Genomic DNA, 22,899 nt, shown 5'->3' with positions numbered 1-22,899 from the left:
TTTATTTGACTGCAGTCATTTCTAGGTTACCTTCCATTTATGGCAAGTGATATAGGACAGTGAGAATAATGCTTCCCTGTTAAAAGAATGCATATATGTTTAAAAGAAGCCCACTTAAAGAAAAAAATTATCAACAGTATAGATTTCACACAGAGTCAAGAAAAATTGAAAAGTAGTATTTGAATGACTGCAGTTATTGAGAAATTGATGGTAAACACTCCCTGTTTCTGAATGAGAGGAGGTACAAATGAATCAATCAGCCAAAGGTGAGAAGTACAACTGTGGCAGAGAAACAAGCCCGGTTGCCTAGGAAAACAGAACTTTCTAATTAGCACTCAGGATGATGCTGAACTACAAAATGTTTGGAAAGAGTTGGGTCTTTTAAGGTTAGCATCTGCCTGCCATGCTGTTGTCAATTGCCTGGCAAACACTTATTGTGAATGGGCATATAATCATAGGGTTTAGTCCTGACCTAATTCTACAAAGCTCAAAACTAAGGACGATTCCAGTTTCAGTAAGGAGAAACACATTCAAAGTTTTTCCCATCATCGTCCCACCCCAACACCCCAGACTCAGGGAACATTCTTCTTCCTGAAGGAAAATCCGACATAGCCGATCCACCCTTCTGGGACTCAGCAGCTTCTTTGTCCTTCTCTGGGTTACTGAGCAGCAGAAAGGAATGTTATTTATGGGCTGCAGGTACAAGATTGCTGCAATTTCTCAAAAATCTCTCCCATTATTACACAATATAAAAAACTGGAATATGATAGTTCTGAGAGCAGGTAAGGAGAAACTTTCTAACCTCAGGTAGCCTGTTGATGCTTTTAGAGCAGAACTTTTTGAACTATGGCTAGGGACCCAGAGCCCAGAGCCATGTTCCCAATGGACAGCACTGTTGATGCTGAGGCTATTATAGTCACACTGCAGTCCGATACTTTTCAGATTCCAAGCAAAACTCCCCAAATCCTTGCAAACATTTGTCTGGAATGCCCTTGCCTAGTTTGGTGGGATTTGACTAAGTCTTCAGGTAGTCAGCCCAATCCTCATTGCCTTGTGAAATCAACTTCCCTGAGCTGCCTTTCTGCAGTCCTTCATTCTCACCCCTGCTAGGTGGGGGTTGGGTGGGGGGCATCCCAAAGGACTCTGTTGAGTCTTGTTGATCTTTGCTTCCCCGCTCCCCGGGATTGACTGTAACAAGTGAGCGTCTACACTAGTTGTTTCGAGTGAATGGGGAGCAGGGCTGATGGATGAATGACCTTTACACATTTACCTACAATTTATACCTTGACTCTTCCCAAAAAAAGATTTAAGGTAGTTTCCCCTATGAACATTTATATCCATGTTATGAGTAGTTGAAATAAAGCTAAATGAGGCAACACACTACATAAACCATAAAAATCTTAATACCCCTTAGTTTACTAATCCCACCTCTGAGAATTCTCCCTGAGGGATTAATTCAACAGAAAACCAAAACAAACAATATTCAAAAATGCATGGTGTTTGTCAGATTTAATAAAGGGTTATATCTAATCAGGGGAAACATACACACAAAACACCAAATCCAACTGTGAGATTTTATTAAGGAAATAATGGTCCATCAATAGGATGGGATGTTATGTAGTCATTAAAAATGATTATGTATATTATATAACAGCATGTAAAATGTTTATGATATGACATTAAGTTAACAAATCAGATCACTCTAGCATTGCAACTGTGTCAAATGTTATAGACCCATACGTATATATATGTGGACAAAGAATATAAAAAAATACTCGGACATAAAAATAGTTTTTAAAATAGGGGAGATTTAGGGGAGCCTGGGTGGCTCAGTTGGTTAAGCGACTGCCTTCGGCTCAGGTCATGATCCTGGAGTCCCGGGATCGAGTCCCGCATCAGGCTCCCTGCTCGGCGGGGAGTCTGCTTCTCCCTCTGACCCTTTCATGCTCTATCTCATTCTCTCTCTCAAATAAATAAATAAAATCTTTAAAAAAAAAAAAAAAAGAGGGGCGCCTGGGTGGCTTAGTTGGTTAAGCGACTGCCTTCGGCTCAGGTCATGATCCTGGAGTCCCGGGATCGAGTCCCATATCGGGCTCCCTGCTCGGCGGGGTGTCTGCTTCTCCCTCTGACCCTCTTCCCTCTCGTGCTCTCTGTCTCTCATTCTCTCTCTCTCAAGTAAATAAATAAAATCTTTAAAAAAAAATAAAAAAAAATAAAATAGGGGATATTTAAAACGTCTTCTAATGCTGCTCTCACACTGCTTTACAAGTTTATTTGGTACAAAGGAAATAGCTCAGAAACTGCGCCAGGATCTCTGTGCCATAAATAGGAGCCTTCTTGATCAAGGGCGTTGCGATGAACAGATTGGATTTTCCTCCCCAAGTCCACCAAGCCACCGACAGGTTTCATTTTTATTTCGCACTGGTTCTTCAGCTAACCACACAAAGACTGAATATCCTGAGGGCAGGTTCTCTCTTATGCACCATTACACCTCCGACGCTTACTGTGTCTGACACAGAGCGATACTCAAGAAATATTTATTGCTTCCTAAGCTATTTGATACATGAATGACCCACCTCCTAAATGTCTCTTAAATTCTTCACCCTAACCTGTTCTGTCTTCTTCAGTTCTTTGTAATTTCTCCCTTGGATTCCAACAACAGTGTTTCAGTTGGTCCCACGGTATCCAACTCAAACTCTCAAGACTGAACTTATTCTAAGTTTCTTAAATGTGTCCTGTTTCTACAAGAGCAGCCCCTCAGGAGCTCTTTTTTGTGTGTGGGGGACCTTCCTCTCCTTATCTATCTGGTAAATTCCTACTTCTCTAGGAGTAAATTCTTACTTGTGTAAGAAGTCATTCATGACCCGTATTCATAGATTTTATCACACTTTATTACAGTTGGTTCTCAGTTGGGGAGAGATTTTGCTCTACGTCCACCAGGGATATGAGGCAATGTCTAGAGCTATTTTTAAATCATCACAACAGGTGGGGTGTTGTAGTGTGTGTGCTTACATCTAGCAAGGAGAGGCCAGGGATGCTGCTCACCATCCTACAATGCACAAAACAGCCCGGGCAACAAAGAATCGTCGGTCCTGAAATGTTAATATGCCCAGGCTGAGAAAACCTGCTCTATTTTGTCTTTTCACTCAACTGTCCTGTTAAATTGTGACCTCCCTATAGCCAGGACTCTGTCTTTTCAACTTTAGATGTCCAGCCTCTCACAAGGGGCCTGCTTACAAAGAATAAGAATTCAATAACTCTTGGTAGAAAAATGGGTGAATGAATTAAGAAATGAGTAAAAATACCATATTAAAGAATCTTTTAAGAGAAAAATACGTCCATGATCTCTCTATATTCTCTTATATTATTAAATCATGTATAATGACTTCCATAGGATTCATTATTTTATACAACTACATTCACCCCTCAAAATTCTTTTCTTTCCTGGTGCACATTTAGAACTTTGTGCTACAAGTTCAAGCAAACATTCTTTTACAAATGAAATAACATCATACTGTGCCCTAAACCTAGACTTCAGTGCTTTATAGAAGATGATTCCTTTGCCTGGAATAAACACACTGAACTGGGGGGAAATGTGCAAATTAATCATATGCAGAGAGCTCATTTGTGATGTGTGAGTTCCATGGGGTGATTTAAATGTTTCAGGATCTTAGAGACACAGTACATGTTTATACCTTGAATACATTGAAAACAGGTGACAACCTTAGCATAACCAACTACCCAATTACTTGAACAGCAAAGGGTGGGAGGCAGGAATTGCTGATGTCAGTGTTCATATGTCAGTGTCAAGCCGAAGGGAAAGTAATATTAATTAACAAGGTAAGTTGACAACTCTGTGCTAACACATAAGTCACTCAGCTACTTTTCTAGCAGAAAACCAGAGGGAGTGATTACCCCAGCCCTCCGTTGTCAATGATTAGGCTGCCACGGCCACTAATTCTTTGTCACTAATGTTGACTTTTCCAAGTATACAAAGTTCACCTCAACTTCCATATTCTTTTATGAAAGAGTCACCTCCTACCTTCTCGTTGTTTTGTGTCCCATAGACTATCTCCCAAACCCAACAATGCTTGCAAGTATTGCAAAAAGTCAGCTTCCGAGAGCACATCTCTCTCTGCTTCCCTAACTAAAAGATTCCTCCCAGGAATTTCCCCAACCCTACTCCTGCCTGTTCTCCAGCTACTGGCCTCTTTATTGATTCTTCAAATTAATTTTTTATCAGTGTTACAGTCCAATCTTTCCCATCACACCAAGGAGCTTAATATTCATGCTACAAAACCAAGCTGAAACTGAATGCTTGATTAAAACCAAGGTAATCCCATCATCCAATTCAGATTTAATGCTCCATACACTTTGATGATGGAGAGGTGTTGATTTCTCAAGTGGTAAATCAGGGGGGAAAACCATTTTAGAAAAGACCATAACTATTTCTTCACTTGAAAGTGAATCCTATCTGGCTTCCTTTACAATCCTTTTCTGGCCCAGCTGTTTCCAAAATGTTTTGAGTGGAAAGTTGTTCCAGAATACCCTAGGTTTGAATTTCATGTCCATGAGCTGCTAGCCATGTGACTATGACAGGATTAAATTATCTAATCTGTCTGAGCCCCAATCTCTTCATAATTAAATTGAGATACCATTGCCCATCGGGACAATATTATCTACTTTATATGATTTTTCTGAAAAATAAATGTTTGTAAGATGCTCGGACTTCATTTAGCCTATATTGAGTATTGAGTAAATTTTAGATTTTTAAAATAAAACCAGGACAAACAATAAACTCCTCTTTGCTGTGAGTTAATTCCAGGACACATTTTTAGGGACAGTTTAGCTGACTGTGGGGGAAAGTCCATCATTGCTGTTTCTCAGGCTCAATTTTGAGAGAAAATCAAGCAGTGGATTGGCTCAAGTTTCACATAGGGCCCAGCAGTGCAGTGGCCCTTGGATGCTTCAGATGGGAAATGCTCTGAGCAGCCAGTATGAATAGAGTTAGCTTGGCAGAGCCAAAGGAGGAACCCCTTACATGCTCAGGGCTGTTTGTCCAAACTCTAGATTTATCTACCTATCTACCCTTCTGTGTGAAAACGGTGCTAAATCACAGAAAAACTAACAGGCAGTTGGCCGGCATCCCCAGCCCCTTTGCTAGCTCCCTCTGCAGTAACAGAAGGGCATACAGTTCTGTTATGGCCCAGAACGGGGAGCTGAACTGCAAAGTCAGGCCAGCTCCCAGTTGTCCATATTCTTGTTGCTTAGCCTTCCACTCTGCATTCGCTGCAGTGTTGCCTTGGCAGGGCTGGCCGGCCCACTCACATACCTGCGTCCTCACCCTAACTCACCTTTTTCAGTTTGACCACGCCTTCCTGTGTCTCATAGTCCGTCGTGATCTCAAACAAGTCCATACCGTCTCCATCAACAATATTGTATGTGACTAAGCCATTTTCTCCAATGTCTGGGTCTTTTGCCTTTACTCTTCCTACTTCCTCCCCGGGGACAGCTGCTTCTGACACAGACATCTGGTATACGCCTAGAAGAAGAAGACATCTATTTTAATTTTCCCTTTTATTTGACAGCTGTAAGACTTTAGATTTCATTGAATCCCAATAAATTTCTCAAAGGGTTTGAAATTGAACTCTCTATTGATTGAAAACATGAAAGAAGTGAATGGACAGAGAGGAAGATCCCACATGGCCTGCTTGTCAAAGAAATGTGTTCTACAAAGGATGATGAAACAGTATTGGGGTCCAGGGTTATGTGGTGGGGTCACCGGCCACATGAGAGAAAGGAAAACAATACTCTGTTCCATTTCCCATCAGGCAGTGATGGAGGACCATGTGTATCCTTATACGTTCAAAGAGCAAAGACTTCTTGTCTTCAGGATGGTCCACAAGTTAATTCCAAAGCACTGCCAGGTACCCAGAAACACATCCTTCTCTTTTAAAAAAACTTCCACAGCTCCGTATTTTTTTTTTTTTAAATCAAAAGCAAATTCTATCCTTCAAGGTTATGACTCTTCTAACTCTATAGTTGACTCTCCTCTTATATCACCTCCTTCACCGTTTGACCAATAAGCACTGCCTTCTCTGGAAAGGTTTCCCACAGTGTGGTCTGTCCATTTATACTTATTTAATATTTACTGGGAACCTAATGCCAGGTGCTGCTTTAGCCCCTGGAGACTCAGCGGTGAATGAAATCGTCAAGTTTCTTCCCTTACTGAGGCACACTGAAGAGAAAAAAAAAAAAAAAGCAAATGTATACCTACTCTGATGTCATTGCCAGAAAGAAGAAAAATAAAGTAGCGTAAGGGGTAGAGGGTAATGAGACAGCGTGTGACTCTGTGTGAGCGTATACGGTTTGTGAGGGGGATGGTACATGTGTGAATTCATGTCTGGGTGTGTATGAGTGTCTGGTACGCATATGCATGCATGACTGTGAGTGTGTATATGAATGTGTGATGTGTGTGTGAGTGTGTACACTTGTGTTAAATATGTCTGTGTGAGAAGAAGAAAGAAGGAGAATCGAGATTGATTTGGAATTAGTTGGTCAGAGAAGACGTCCCTCAGAAGAAGGCATCTGAACTCCCTTGAAGGGTTAGCAATCAATCGTGTGAATCTCTGGGGATAAAAATTACAGACAGAGCAAAGAACAAATGGCAAAAACCCTGAAATGGGCACATACTGAAGACCTACAGAAGCAAGAATTCAAGTAGAGCTGGAGCTTTCTGTAAAAGGTAAGGGCATGGGTAGGCTGGGGCCCATCTGTGTAAAGGCCATTGCAGGAAATAGGAAAGACTTCAGGTTTTGTTTAAGCTTGGTGGAAGCCACTGAAAGGTTTTCAGTAGAGAAGCCAGATTTGAGATGATCTTATCTGCATTTTTGCATTTTAAAAATATTCTGTGTGAAACAATATAGAGAAACAAGGGTTGAAACCTTGTCTCTACCACTTCCAAGTTGAGTGGTTTTGGACAAGTCACTTAAACTCTTCTAAGGTTTAGGTTCCCTTCCATGGATTTTATGAGTTCCAGTACTGTTTGTATATTTATCTATATAATGTGGCTTTGAATGCTTTCAGGTTGACCCATATTCTACTTAATCACACCATAATCTGCATAGTCAAGGACAACTGGGAGGTGTAGTCTTCCCTGATAAGTCTCTGTAGATAATTACCAATTTACACGATGGTTTACAGAAACCTGTTATGGTTTTCTCCAAATCTCGTTCGAGTTCATGGCAATGAAACTAGTATCTGCGCCGAAGCAATGTAACTTTACTATATGGTCGCATGTGAGCAAGGGCATTAATGGCTGCCTGCTAATAATCCTGTTTGTTTTTTCCTTCTACCACCAAACAATTTTTTTAGTGTGGATAATGGAGCATGCAGTCTGTTAGAATGCTATATAAGCCTTAAGCTTATTGGGGGTGCTGAACCTTGTACCTGACTGGGCAAAGCAGTCTTTCTTCAGCTCTTCTGGGACCTTACGAGAACTGTTTATTGCCTGGTAATCCTATCTCAGTATCTCCCTTGTGCAGACCATTGTCTTTGGATTCCTCTGAATGACCATGGTGCCTTCCTGGGACCATATTTGTTTGCCTGCCTTGTTCCCAGGTTTGCAAAAAGTGCCATCTCTCTGACGATAAACTCCCAGGCTCTACCAGCTACTCTCCTAATCTAGTGATGAATCCCCCATGTACTAGCAGCATCAGCAACATTACAAGCACACTGTACCTTTGTCTATATCTATATATACATAAACAGATTTATGTTCAAGTTCTGGCTTTGCTACATTCTTGTTTTTTAAATTTGATTTTCAATTTTAATTCCAGTATAGTTAACATACAGTGTTATATTAGTTTCAAGTGCACAATATAGCAATTCAGCAATTCCATACATTACTCGGTGATCATAGGACAAGTGCACTCTTTAATCCCCATCACCGATTTCACCCATCCCCCACCCACCTCCCCTCAGGTGACCATCAATTTGTTCTCTATAGTTAAGAGTCTGTTTCTTGGTTTCTCTCTCTCTTTTTCTTTTGCTAGTTTGTTGTGTTTCTTAAATTCCACGTGAGTGAGATCATATGGTAAATTTGTCTTTCTCTGACTTACTTCGTTTAGCATTATACTCTCTCGATTCATCCATGCTGGTGCAAATGGCAAGATTCACTCTTTTTGTGGCTGAATAATATTCCATTGTATATATATGTGCCACATTTTCCTGATCTATTCATCTATTGATGGACACTCGGGCTGCTTCCATAATTTGTCTACTGTAATAGCCAATAATGCTACTATAAACATAGGGGTGCCTGTATCCCATTGAATTAGTGTTTTTGTATATTTCGAGTAAATGCCCAGTAATGTGGTTACTGAATTGTAGGGTAGTTATTTTTAACTTTTTGAGGAAACTCCATACTGTTTTCCACAGAGGCTGCCTCAGTTTGCATTCCCACCAACAGTGCAAGAGGGTTCCCCTTTGTCCACACCCTCACCAGTACCTGCTGTTTCTTGTGTTTTTCATTTTAGGCATTCTGACAGGTGTAAAGGGATAGTTCATTGTGGTTTTGATTTGCGTTTCCTCGATGGTAAGTGATGTTGAGCAACTTTTCATGTGTCTATTGGCCATCGGTATGTCTTCTATTCCTGTCTTCTGCCTAGTTTTACCTGGATATTTTTTGTTTTTTGGGGTGGCTTTGCTACATTCTTTGGGCAACTCATTGCACCTTTCGCAGAATCCAGTTTTACCTGTAAAATGTAGGCTCTTGTAGAGATATTCAGTAATAGTTACGATTCATTAAATGATGGTAGATGTTGTAATTATGATGATTAATAATCTTACAAAATGATTTCTTCTTTTATTTCCCTCAGCAATCCTATCAATTTTGTATAAGGACCACAATCCCCCAGATAAAAATACTGTTGTTGACAACTTACGCCAGATATAAGATTTTATACAAGCCTATGTAGTTCTAAAAATATCCTATTAATTAAGATCTACGGAAGACTGTATTCTCCAAAACTGGCCAAAGCCATATCTCCCATCCCACATGCTTTTCCTTCAACATGACTTTGACAGTCTTTCCATTGAGAAACCTGGTCTTCAAGAACTCTCCTTAAATTTGGGCAGTCTTATGACTACAGTGGAGATGATGTGATGTGATTTCTGAAGTTAGGTCATAAGAGACAGTACAGTTTCTGCTTGATATTCTTGGGGCTCTCACTTTCAGAACCTATCCGAGCCATTCCTTGGTGAGCCCCACATGGAGAGAAACCAAGAGCCAACACCAATTCATCAGCCATGTAAGTGAGCATTCTTGGAAATGGATCCTCCAGCCTCAGTCAAGCCATCCTCACTTGATGCTATGGAAACAAAGATAAGGGGTCTCCTCCAAGTTTTGCCCAAATTACAGACTTGTGACAAAAATAAGTAATTATTGTTTTAAACCACAAAGGTTTTGGGCAGTCTATTTTAAAGCAAGACAACTTACTCAGGTACTATTACCTCCAGATTAGAAATGAGAACACTGAGACAGAGAGAGGTTAATTAATTACTAGATTGTGTCACCAGTATCTAGTGAAATACCTAGCAAAATAGATTTTCTGTTTCCAGGGTCATAGAACTTTTTAGGTTTCCTTTTCCTTCTACTACCTGTATTCTACCTTCACTTTTTTCGGTAGCTGTTGTATTGTTTTGGTTTTCATTTTTTGCATGAATGATAAAGAGACACCCTTCTTCTAGCTCTCTTCTTGAAAGCTGAGTAAAGCAGGAACGGGTCAGAGAAGGGCTGGCCGTGGCCCCATTAAAATGTGAAAGCCAAGCCCACCTACTTACTCTGCGGAAACTTTGGTGGATTGTCATTGACATCAGTCAGTGTGATCGTCACTTTGGTTGTCCCAGAGAGTCCACCCATGTGTCCACCCATGTCCTTGGCCTGGATCACCACATGGTACTCCTCCTTGGCTTCCCTGTCCATGTTGGGAAGGGCTGTTCTGATGATACCTGGATAGGCAGGAGGGAAACATCACACATATTCATTGATAACAACATTAAAACAAAAAAGGTCTAGGCACGGGGGAAGCAAAGAGGAATAAAATAGAACCTGCCCTTACAGAAGAGTCACTTCAACATGCTAATTATAATAAAAAGCAGCCATACCTGCAACACTCTATAGATAGATGTCTTTCTCAGCAAATTGTCATAATTATTAATATAGCATTAAAATTGTATGTGCTTTATATGTTGCATTGTAACTGCAAGTAATAACCTCGTTATTCTCAGGGATCACAATGACATTGCACGCTACCTGTCTGTGCTTCTACTGAAAAGTAGGGCTGTCCTTCCAGGATGCTGTATACTAACTTGGCGCTGTTTCCATAGGTAGGATCATCGGCATCTGAAGCGGTCACCTGGATGACCGATGTCCCTTAAAAACGAAATAAATTCATTAGCAACACCCTCTCGGCTTTTTGAATTATATTCTAATTTACAAAGTTCCATCTTAAAATTAAAAACAAAGAAAAGCCCCACAATTGTGTAACATGCTTGCTTTTCTGGGTTTGAGATGTAAAATCTTCCTCTCTTCCTCTTTTTTTTCCTTCCCTTTTTCCTTCCTTAAAAAAAAAAACCTCCCTTGGCTTAAAAATGAACTTTCTGAATTCCTAATACATTGTGCTATGCTTAGTAGTTAAAATAATACTATGAACATTACTGCAAAAACATTCTAAGACCCATGCAATTGAAATGTTCAATATATCAAATAATTAAATAAAAATCCTCCCAAAGAGTATAATAAAGGATAATTAATGATGAATTGCTTTTCGTAAAAGGACAGAGAGCAGTCTACCATCTGTAGCAGAGCAATAAATACATCATTTTATTGTTGCTTTCATGTAATAAAATAGCTCCTAATACTACATTTTAATTAATTTATGGCTATAAATATTGTACAGAATGTTGTTCCCCGGTGACATGAAAATTGCTTCTTCCCACCTCTAACGGGTCTGGTAGTCATTTAACAGAAACCACCCATAGACATCGGTGGGTCCGAAGGAGAGGAAACCAGGGAAATGAAGGAAGGTGGGATTCCGTTTCTCCTGGCAGAGCCTCTCTTCCCTGATGGTCACAAGGACTTGAGGGCACAGAGTGCTGGACTACAGAACGGGGTGCGGTGCCAGAGGAAGCAAAACAGCATTTAGTGCCTCTGAGCCAGGCACTGTTTCGGGCACGTTCTGTGGGTTCCCCCAGCCTCCCTCAGCTCCTCATTTTTACATCAACTGCATTTTGAGAAATTGGGTGTGAAGGGTAGGAACTTTTGCCATCTATTTTGCAAAGTGGATTATTGCCAGGGTCAGGAGTCTAACCCCCATCCAGCAACCAACCAAACCCACGGTCTCTCGGTGACATTTTTGGCAGGGGGGCAAAGTTCTGTGTGGGGGGCAAGGGAGCCCGTTTACATAGCCTCCATCAACCCTTTAATTTACAATTGTCAGTAATTTTTATATGGTGTAAAAGTCAATCTTGCTTTTTTCTAATTACTTTTCTGTAATTCATTATTTCATGCAAGTGACTCTTCTCGAGCTCTTCCCATACAATCAGGCTCTATTCTAGGTGGTAGGGGTTTCTAAAGGAGAATAGGCTCTATTCTCTACCATTATGGTTGAGCTGAGGAAATTATTAAATTTCTATGCTTCATTTCCTTCTGGAACTCCACTAAATCCATTACGACTCCTTGTATTTTACATCTATGTTACTTAACCCTCATCACAGTTTACATTATCCTCACTTTATAGATGACAAAATGAAAACTGAGAAAGATGTGACAAGTTGCCCAGGTTCCGCTGGCTGGTGAGGGGCACAGCCCCAGTACTGTGACAAGAGACTCTACTCTTATAAGCCGTGACAGAAGGTCTGGGTGCTAGCCTGAAGCATCACGGGGCTCCTTGAGGTGGGGACAACGTAAATTCCTCTGGAGAATTCATTTGGATGACAGGCCTTTCCTTCTGGCTCAGTTGCTGATGCTACTGTCCCCTATTTAACGATTTGGTTCATGTCCGCTTTTTTCTCATTAAAATCCCAAGGCAAATACTGAGAGACTAAAGGACCAGTCATGGCCAGGGAAGAGAATCAAGAAATGAAGCCTGACCTTCATAAAATGTGAGAAGAGCCTGACTTTATCTGGAGGAGGAAAAAAGAGACTTTTTTTTTAAAAAATCCCCAGTTCTACATGCAAAGTGGAAAGGGTTTGGGGGTCACTTCTGTCTTTAACTTTTTTGAGCAGGTTGGTACCTATTCTTGCTGCTTGGTTTTCTCATCTGTAAAATGGGCAGTTTGGCCCAGATGATTCTTTTTTTTTTTTTTAAGATTTTATTTATTTTTTAGAGAGCGAGCGAGAGGGAAACAGCATGAGAGGGGAGAGGGTCAGAGGGAGAAGCAGGCCCCCCGCTGAGCCGGGAGCCCGATGTGGGACTCAATCCCAGGACCCTGGGATCATGACCTGAGCCGAAGGCAGACGCTTAACCATCTGAGCCACCCAGGCACCCGACCCAGATGATTCTTAAGTCCATTCAGACTCTAAAATTTCTGATTCATACAACCAGACTCATTCCCTGATCAGAACAGCCCTGATCACTGCCTGAAAGACAAACCTTTCTCAATATGAGGCATGTTTCTCAAAAGCCCACGACTGCATGTGTTCTATAAAGCCAAACAAAAGTTGCTGCCAGGAAAATGTGGCCATCTGAAGAAATCCTTCAGAGAAATATCCTTTAACAATGCAGTGTGTGTTTAACCCTGATGAAAAGACATATCTACTTCTAAATTATTCTAACAGATCGTGACATAGTGTCATGACTAAGTGTATATTCTGGAGCCACTTAATAGCTCAGATGACCTTGGATAAATTAGTTAACCTATTTCTAGCTTGGGTTTCCCATCTGCAAGATATGTCAAATAGGACCTACCTCACTGTAAAGATGAATCAATGCAAAAATTAAGTGCAATAATACCATGGAAATCACTAATTAGCATGATGTCTACATGCAACAAATATTACCATCCCTCTGACTTCAACAAACATCAGTGTGCGCTAGTGACTGAACTATATTGCTTCTAATCCGGCAAGACTAGAAATGGTCATTCCATTTTACAGAAAGTAACACTAAGGCTACGAGAGACAGACCCGGATCCAAGTCACATAGCTAATGAGTACCAGAGCCAGGATTCCCTGGATGCGGTCGTGTTCTTGCCCCCCCGGCCACACTTCCTTATGTTTTGTAAGTTTCGGTTTTAAAACCTCAGGTCCATTTTAAATATTTGAAACTTCAACTACACAGATAACATTTTTTTTTTGTCATTATGCCACAGAAGAGGCAGGATAAATTCGACTTTCCGGACTCAGGAGAATAGGCACAAGCCCCTGCCCCCACCCCAAAAAGGGACAGCAGGCCTGTAGACCGAGCATTTCCCCTGCCCTACGCACCCACGTTGGACCTCTCGGGCACATTCGCATGGTAGGTCTCATGCAGGAACTCAGGAGGGTTGTCATTAATGTCCTGGACCTTGACAATGAACTCCGATGGCGGCTCCAGTGGCCGGTTGGTGTCCCTGTCCACCGCCTGTGCCATGAGCGTGTACTGGGCTCTCTCCTCTCGGTCCAATGTCTTGGTGGCATGAATGTTCCCTGACTTGTCATCAATCACAAAAATGGTTCCGGCTCCTTCACCTGAGAGAATGTATTTAATGTTCCCATCACCAGAGTCAATATCGGAATGAAGCTAGGAAAAGAGAAATCGAGATTTTTAATTCTGTGAGGGAGGCCCTGGGGAGATAGAGTCTCGCACGCTGTTTACTGGTGGACAGTGTCCACACACGCTCACGCAGACCCACGCAGACCCACGCATACACCGTGAGAGGGAGATGCGCTCCCCTGCTTCTATACATGAAGAAATGAAATCCTAGAGAAGATAATTGCTTTGGCCAAGGGCACGCAGCTGGGTGCAGTGAACCCAGCATTCAAACTTGAACCCTGAGGTTTTCCAATTCTAAGATTCATGCTCTCCCTCACGAATACGCACACATACAAAATAGATGCACATATTCACACAAACATCACCCAAACAAAATATAGATACATATGCACATATATTAATAGACTTATTTTGAAAGAAATATGTACATAACATAAAAAATAAAAAAACAAACATTTATGCCATAAGTAAGTCTTCTCAGTTCTGATTCCTGCTCCTTCAATTTCTCTGCTCACACACAACAGTTGTTACCAGTTTCCTGTGAATCCTCTAAGATATATTTTATGCATATGCTAGAATATCTGTACAGTGAGATACATAAATGTCCCAGCTTATTTTTATGCAATAAAGTGCTATAGTGCACACGTCACTCTCCACCTATGTTTTCCTGTGAAAGTAAATTCAGGTGGCCTTCCGTACTGGTACATAAAAATCGACCTCACCCACTGGATGGATGTTATCACCTTGTTCTAGCTGTCCTCTTCCAAAGGACACTAAGGTTGTTTCCAGGCTTCTGTTACTACAAGAAATTCATGGATCAGACCTTTCCATAAGACCCTCTGTGAGGCGCATCAGGTATGAGGGTCTGGGGTTGCAGCCTGCCTGGAAGAAGCTCCCATTCTGATCATAGGCATCGTGTGGGTAGGATGGGTTGATAGATATGCAGCTTCTTAGACAATAGAGAGAAACTTAAATATCTTTAGGTTTTTTTCTCCTCCTTTGACAAAGCCCAGAGAAATGATGGTACTTGCCTAAATACACAATGGGCTGGACCAGGGCAGGATCCACTTGTCCTGACTACCCATCCTGTGTCTTAATTCTGCTCTGTGTTTCAGAACGTGGAACTCACCCAAAGACCACCTCTCATTTTCCTGTAGTAATGAATTCCTCACCTTCCCTTGATGTCACCTCAATGTCTGAAGCTTCCATCTTAATCTGAGTTCCTCTGCCCTCATTATGCCATTTGTCGGAAGAGATAGACATTGTTTTTACCATTTCCGTAGGCTTTCCTACTACGTAAGAAGCCCCAGTATAAAACAAAAAGCTTTATTCAAATGGCATTGATAATAATAATGCTCTTTCTTATTATCAATGACATTTTAATACTGATATTATAAGTAAATGTCATTTTAATATTATTATTAATGCCATTTTAATTATTGTTATGAAACTGAGGCCCAGAGAGCTTGTGCAGAATCACAAAGCAAGGTTGAACACACTGCTTTTTAAAAGTGTTTGTGTTGTTTCGGTTTCCCAAAAAGTATCTAATTGATTTGCAGCACCTCAGTGAAGCACCAAATATTTCAGTTCAGGGGGATACCTGTAGGCACAAATCAGGAAGACCATTTTGATTTCAGTTCACAGTGTTTCTCAGGAAAATTAAAAAAAAAAAAGTTCTTTCAGAACTTGTTATTCATAACCAGCTACATATTGTCATGAAATGACAGTTAATACATTTCTCCTGAATAAGGCAGTTTGGGAGTAAAATATGAAGCTACTTAATGGCCTCCAAAGGATGAACAGAATTGCCCCAATCTTCATTTGATTTACACAGTGAGGGCAGGATCTCTGCCGCCATTCCCCTGGCTTTCTCCCCAACCCCCCACACAGTTTATTTGTTCATTTTCTCTGTCTCAGACCTGGCAAAAGTTAGGGGCTCAGTCTTGTGAATGAGAAACAAGGAAATCAATGCTTATTTTAATGGGTGCATCTAGAAGGGAAGTTTCCAGGGACTTTCATGGATTACACGTGAGTTTGGCCAAGTTTCTTGAGAATTACACAGATTCTAGTTCATGATCAACCAAATAACTGAAAAAAAAAAAGTAAAACCATAGTGCTCATTATTTTCCTCTACTTTGTTTTCACATTTGAAAGTTGGATATAAATTCCTTCTTTTTCCCTCTCCAACAAAGATGACCTATACAAGTGACAATGATATTTACTAGGTTCCACACAAAAAGCAGTTTGGGAAACCATTCAGTCCTATCAGGGGATCCAGTTGCGGAGCCATACACAGCCAATTCCTAACGCCAAAGACTGATGGCTTCCCCCTCTGCAGAGCACAGCATGACACAGACTGTGTTTCCTACAAGAAACCTGAAAGTCCATTGCTTGCCAAATCCTACTTTTTCAGAGCATCATAAAGCACTCAACCTTGAATGTTGTCAAATCAAAGGTCATCTAGTCTATTCCCTCTATTCATGGGGAACTATATATCCGCATTATCTCAAAAGGAAGATCCAGAGGATCCAGCCACTTTTTTCTTCTTCCCCCATCCAATCTGACATCTCATACTCAATCCCATGTGCCTATATTTTAAAGGCCACTCACTGCTTACTTTTTCTCCATGTTTTTCCCTACGTTCCCCTTTCAGTGGGCATGCCAACCGCTTGCTCCACAGAGATAAGGAAAGGGTTCTCCAAGTCCTGTCTCTTCTGCAGTCTCGCACCCTAACACACACACTGTTCCTCACTGAGAAAGTCCCCAAGGCTGAGGTTCTATATTCTAAGAACAATTCACACACAGCTTCCCATGTTGTTCAAGCTGCACAGCCCCTGCCTTGACTGAAGTCTCGTCTTCCTCTCTGGGCACAGAGCCCATCTCCTCATGTAGGGAATTCACATGCCAATTATTTCCCTGGGTTCCCATTTCCCCCAGACTACTTCTATTTGGGGTATAATCTTTCCATTTTCGAGCCTACATGAATGAAATTCTTTTGGTACATCTCTTTGAAAAGGCACTTTCCTAACCACCCCCCCCAACAACATTTTTGAGATGCTAATATGAACCTCTTCCAAATATGTCAATTACATAAATATGCATTGCTGTTCTCATGTTAAAGAACAACTGAAATAACTCATTGGAATATAGGAGGCTTACAAATTAGCACCCCTTGGATCTACTCTTGGTCTTTTCCCCCTTCACAGGATTAACTCCAAGTCCTCTTTCAGGTCACAAGTTATTACCATGTTCTCTATGAAACCTTCCTCCATCCTTCCCAAACATTCCCATGTAAATGTATAATCGCTTCTGTTGAATCTCTTCGTTATCCTATTCTTTGTGTGTGTGTGTGTTTTAATTGCTTAGATAAGTGTGTCTTTTCCACTAGTCTCTGAACTCTTTTAAGTCAGGAATATTTTACCCTAGCTTACCATTTGCCTAGCTCTTCCCCAGAGCATAGTAGGCTTTCTTTCTTATGCCAGTGAACACCTATCTCCTTGTAGTTAATGCCACTATCCTCTGAAAGATGACTGCACATTTTAAAATAAATGATAATGGGCAATACATTTTTTAACGTATTTTGGACTGCCTACACTTTGCACTTTTTTGGAGGGGGTACACAGAGAATGCAGTCCAAGTACTGCTAGGACTCTCGAATCATCCTAACTGGGTGTTGCCATCCCTAAGCCAAAGCGCATAAAATCCCACCCATTCTTAAGACACATCCATCTCATCAAATATTTACAAAAGCCTCCCCAAAACTGGGCTTAGTACCAGGACCTCGGGACACAGAATGACACCGGTCCGGTCCAGTGAGGGAGAATATGATAGACACATGTAATACGAAAAGGAAAGCTCTCATAAGGAGCAGGGAGGGTTCTGAGAACACAAGGAAGGGGCGTCCATGTTGGGGGTAGGTCATGGTCAGGGAAATGCCCTCCACTGGAGAATGGTTAAATAATGGTTTCAACTCGGTAGATGATTGTGCAGTCATGAAAAATGGGGTTTAATGGTATAATATTAAGTCTATGAATTGAAAAAAAAAAAGGCTGAAAGGATGTTTGAACAATGATTTCATGGTTCTTGTTGAAGGGCCATTAGTGTTTTTCCCCCCTCCTAGAAATTTTCTTCCTTGGCCATATCCTACTACCGGGACAGCGGAGAGCGAGAAATAAGCACTGTAGAGCAGGGGCCTTACCCTGCCCACGAGCACGGGGTCCGGCCCAGTGTACTCCTCTATCACGAAGAACTGGTTCCAGACCCAGCCTCTCTTGGAGCGCTGCAGCACCTGCCCCTCCTTGCCCTTCTCGTGGTGCCCGTGGAACGAGGGTCGCAGGTGGTTCCGCCGCTCGGTGGAGAAGGCCTGACTGTGGCATAGCACACCCAGGCACACCAGGGCGGCTTGTAAACAGTAGTGCTCCTTCATTTTTGGTTACGTGGTAGGCACAGGAGAATGCGGCTGTCACCCCTTTCACCAACCCCGTGGCGGCCTGGCCGACCGTGGCCTCCCGGACGCGTCACGCAGACCTCTCTTGGAATGGAATGTCTCTGCTCGCTGAGCACATCACGTCAGGGCTGCCCACTTCCCCAGGCGGCTTCTGCAGGAAGAGAGGAAGGTCAGATTAGCTGCAGGTTCCGCCCCCAATTCATTTCAATCCCACCCCATCAACAGGGGACCCGCAGGAGCGCTTCGTTCTGGGTACTGGAGGAAGGCCGGAGCAAGAAACAGTCCCTGCTCTCTCTTGCAACTTGCCACAGCGCCGGTGGAATAAACACATACACAAAGATGACCCTCAAGGTCTATAGGAGGATGAACGAGGGTGCTGTGTGTGCTGTGGAATCCAGCCGCCAAGGTCTCAGTGCCCGTTTTACCACTAACTACCTTACTACGGGTTTGGGGTAAGACAAGAGCTATTTGAGCTCAGCTTGCTCATTTATGAAATGGGGATGCTAATCATACTCACTGCAAGGTTGGCACAGGGATTAAATGACTAACGCCTCTAAATCTCTTAGCACAATGTCTCGTACACAGCAAGTACTCCATATTTATCTGTTATTATTATTGATCATAATTGTACTAGGTTATGTTTTCATACTAGAGAAACTTAGGGCATCATGGGAGTCCAGGAGAGGAACATCTAACGGATGGGGATTAAGGGTGGACATGGCAGAGAGTGGGGACAGTTATGGGAGACTCCCTGAGTGCAGGATGGCTGTGCTCCACCCTGAAGTGAGAGTTACTGTGATCAGAAGGGAGCGAATGGAATGACCATGCAGAGGGAACAGCATGCCCCAGAACTCCTCATTAGCACAGCACTCCCCAACAGTGGTCAGCATGACTGGATGGCGTAAGGAGGAGAAAGGCAGCAATGGACCCTTGCCAGGGAAAGGAGGTTGCGACAGATCCCAAGAAACCTCTCATGGTCACTAAAACGCTTGTCAGTGAAATAACGGATCAAGTCCTCATGGTGGATCAATGAATGCTATGGTATGATTTAATGAATAAGATTTACTCTTGTTTGATCAAAGGCCTACTCAAGAACCTGAAGATCCTTCCTTAACCTGGCAGTCTTAAAAGAGATACTTTTCAAGTTTTTTCCAACCACGATATGCAAAATAAAAGAGCATACCCCACCAACTGGTCCACGGGTTTTGTTCCTGGCACCCAGCCATGACTCAGCTACTCATCAGTATAAGGATGGGCCTTCCACACCCCTTGTAGGTTTCTAACTACAGTTACTCTGGTCTTTAATTTCTGCCTTGGGTTCCTGGACTTCTTCACTAAATTGAGTCTTGCTGCTGCTGGAAACTTGATTATGCCCTATGGAACTTCCCTTGCTTGCTCCCCTTTCTTAGCATCCTGCAATTTCTTCTAAACAATTATCCTCTTCTCTTGGTGTGCCACCCAGACTTCAGCTAGAGTTCCAGCTTCCAGAACCAGGCAATCCCCATTACCATGCCCACCACCAACGGGAGAGAATCTCAGAAGAATTTTGGGCATAGAGGGTAACACTAGGATGACACTTCATTTCAGCACTGGTGGGTCTCAATGAAACTGGTGAGCTTCTTGAGCATTGTAGAAAAAAAAGTCATTTAATTCTTAACTATTTGGTATAAATGTAGTGGTGGTGGAGGGAGGAGAACATAAAGGAAGAAGCATGAATCTTGGCATAGTGGAATGTACCTAGATTTGGAGACCAGAGAGAACTAGGTTGGAGTACCAATTCTGTATCTTACAATATAGGTGACGTTGGGCCTATCAGTCAGGCATTCTGAGCCTCTAGGTGTGTTCTCATCTGAACCATGGGGATGACAAGAATTGCTGCCCTCATATGGGGCTGCATACAGGGTGAGGAACTGGGCACAGACTGGGTCTCTTCCTCTCTTCCTAGAGTGTCACAGTCCAAGCCTGCAGGTCTCACTCAGTAGAAGGAGGTGCCTTGTAGATGGAGATGCCAAAAAAAGGATGGTGAGGTACTTTCTCTAAGAGAGGAACTGAGGAATAAGAGTTACATGGGGATACCACAGCCGTCTGTCTTAGTAGTCTAGAAAATAAGGGAATTGGTGGAATTCTAATTTGTTAGAGCAGAACATTTTTCCTTCTGATGGTCTTTGACTTCACCAACCCAAGCCTTTCTGCTTCCTTTGTCATATGGCAAAATGTATCTAGGGAGGCCATAGATGTGCAGATAAGTTCAGGTGTCCATCACTGCCCCCAGTACACTCTATGATGTACTCTGTTAGTCTCTTTTCGAGGACTAGGGAGTCCAATATTTGGTGTAGACAGACATCTCAGGGTATGGAAAAGGCTGTGTGGAAGAGAGAGAAAGATTAAACAGACAGTGTCGTCATTCAACAGCTTCATCCTCAGACTCGGACATGCTAATAATACATCAAATGCTGTTTCTTGCCATCCAAACTGATTGTGTGAAAAAAAGCACAGAGGGCGACCCAGGCAGAGTCAGATCCTAAAAAGAGTCAATGTGAAGCAATAGGAAGATCCCTGGGCTTAAGTCAGAAAGCCAGATATATGGTCAAGAATCTGCCAGTAGCTTGTCATGGGACCTCATCATTCCTGTATTGGTACATTCTCCCCAAAATGAAACCGTTGGGTGACATTTTCTACAAATGGCTTCCAGTTTCATATTCATGGTTGGAGCTCCAGCGACAGACTGTTGGGGATTTCTTCTGATTCATACACTGTCCCTCTACTAAACTGGATGCATCTTTATGATTGGGATTATATGTTGTACATGATTATAGGTCCCAGTGCCTGTGCTTTTGAAAGCAAGCCATCAGTAAAAGTTGAATGTATGATTTGAACCACATACTTCAAGTTCAAACTTGATACAGCCACCAAAGAATCTCAAGAAGAAACAGCAAAGACCATATGGTGCGACAAGATCCCTATCCATTTTGCACCATGCCAAGTATTAAGTGTTCATTCACATGGTGAGAACTTAATCTTACATATAAACTGTGAAGTGTATTTGAAAGAAAGGGCTTAATTAAAGTTCTTATTCCTGCACCTCTTTCTTCTGGCTGCCATTTTGCTGTAAAGCACAATTATTCCTGACACCAGAAGTGTTAAAACTAGATGACAACTTTTTTCCCTTGATAAAAAAAATTCTAGCTTGATAGTAATGAATTTAAGCATTTCCACATGACCCAAAAACAATGAGCCCATTATTGAAAAGATGAAATTATCTATTTTCTTTTCTTGGAAATAGCAAAACCATCTTGCTTTTAAAAGTAACGCATTGGACCCATTATTTGAAAGTATTTATACGATTATATGTAATATGTAATGTTATTTTAATGATTAGCCTCAGGTATGTATAAGATGAATTTTAAGACATAATTTTAAAAAATTACTCACTTTCAGAATGAAAATTCACTGAGCAAAAGCTTTTTCTAGCTATTGTTCTAATAACTTTACAAATAGTAATTCAGCTATTTATTTCTATAACAAACTTATGAAGAGGTACTATCAATATTCTTATTATAAAGGATGAGGAAGCTGGGGCCCAGATAAATGAAGCAATTTGTGCAAGTCTATGCTTCTGGGAAATCGCAGAGCTGGAATTTGAACCCAAGCCATCTGGCTCTGGTGTCTGTTTCTTAATCAGTGAACAATACCAACTCCTGCCATTTGCTTCTGTCTGAATTCATAAGGAAATGATATGGTTACTATGATCTGAATACTGTACCCCAGAGGGCACCAGAAGTAAACTAACAGTAGAACTTGGTATATCCTAAAAATATGACTGATAAAAATAGTAATAATAGTTAATATTCATCCAGGTTTATGATCTGCCTAATACTCTTCTAAATGCTTTCCATGAGTCGAGACATCAAATTTTCACAATAACCCTACACAAATAGTATTATTGCTATTCCCATTTTATAGGTAGGCAGTCTGAGGCATAGCAAAATTAAATAACTTGTCCGTGGTTACAGAACCAGCGAGTGGAGGATCTGGGACATGAACCCTGGATATTTGGCTCCAAGACCTGTATCCTCATCCCCTACAATCCTGTACCTTTCTTTTTTTTTTTTTTTTAAAGATTTCATTTATTCATTTGAGACACAGAGATACAGAGAGAGAGAGAGAGAGAGAGAGAGAGCATGAGCAGGAGAAGAGGCAGAGGGAGAAGCAGGCTCCCCACTGAGCCAGGAGCTGGACATGGGGCTAGATCCCAGGACTCTGGGATCATGACCTGAGCCGAAGGCAGATGCTTAACCATCTGAGCCACCCAGGTGCCCCAATCCTGTACCTTTCTAAGGGAAGGTGGCAGAGCAAATATAGACACACATCTCGATACACACATAACAGTCTTAAAATGATAATTTAAGTTTTGGTGGCACTGGTGGTGACTAAAATACTAAAACCAAACCAGAAAGAGGAGGATAAAGCATTTTATAGTGGAGACCAATGTGAAGACGAACAGGAAGTAATTACATCAGTCCATCAACAGCACAGTACAACCTCAGGCCTTTAAACAACACATTACACAAAAGTTAATCTTTGCTTTTTATTTTTAAATGCCCTGTTTCAGAATTTCTAAATGTATAAGTTTCAAAAATGTGTTCAGGGAGATTCTTTTTTTTTTTTTTTTAAGAAATGCTTCTAAAATCCAGA

The 22,899-nt window shown here is 41.6% G+C and overlaps 1 protein-coding gene across 4 annotated transcripts in view; it reads right to left on the bottom strand.

The window, feature by feature from the left end:
* Positions 1 to 22,899, bottom strand: part of CDH11 (cadherin 11) — a 190,278-nt gene that overhangs the window by 71,647 nt on the left and 95,732 nt on the right. For all 4 annotated transcript variants that reach the window (XM_035025062.1, XM_035025063.1, XM_035025060.1 and 1 more), the window contains 5 exons: positions 17,956 to 18,355; positions 13,490 to 13,784; positions 10,316 to 10,435; positions 9,844 to 10,011; positions 5,355 to 5,542 (listed from right to left, as the gene is read on the bottom strand). In XM_035025062.1, the coding sequence (XP_034880953.1) occupies positions 5,355 to 5,542; positions 9,844 to 10,011; positions 10,316 to 10,435; positions 13,490 to 13,784; positions 17,956 to 18,183 (999 nt within the window). In that variant the 5' untranslated portion in view covers positions 18,184 to 18,355. The remainder of the gene's footprint in view (positions 1 to 5,354; positions 5,543 to 9,843; positions 10,012 to 10,315; positions 10,436 to 13,489; positions 13,785 to 17,955; positions 18,356 to 22,899) is intronic.

This window comes from Mirounga leonina, unplaced genomic scaffold (genome assembly GCF_011800145.1).
Source record: "Mirounga leonina isolate KUSES-001 unplaced genomic scaffold, KU_Mleo_1.0 Mir_180, whole genome shotgun sequence".
NCBI classification, from domain to species: domain Eukaryota; kingdom Metazoa; phylum Chordata; class Mammalia; order Carnivora; family Phocidae; genus Mirounga; species Mirounga leonina.
This window is presented reverse-complemented; position numbering and strand designations above follow the sequence as displayed.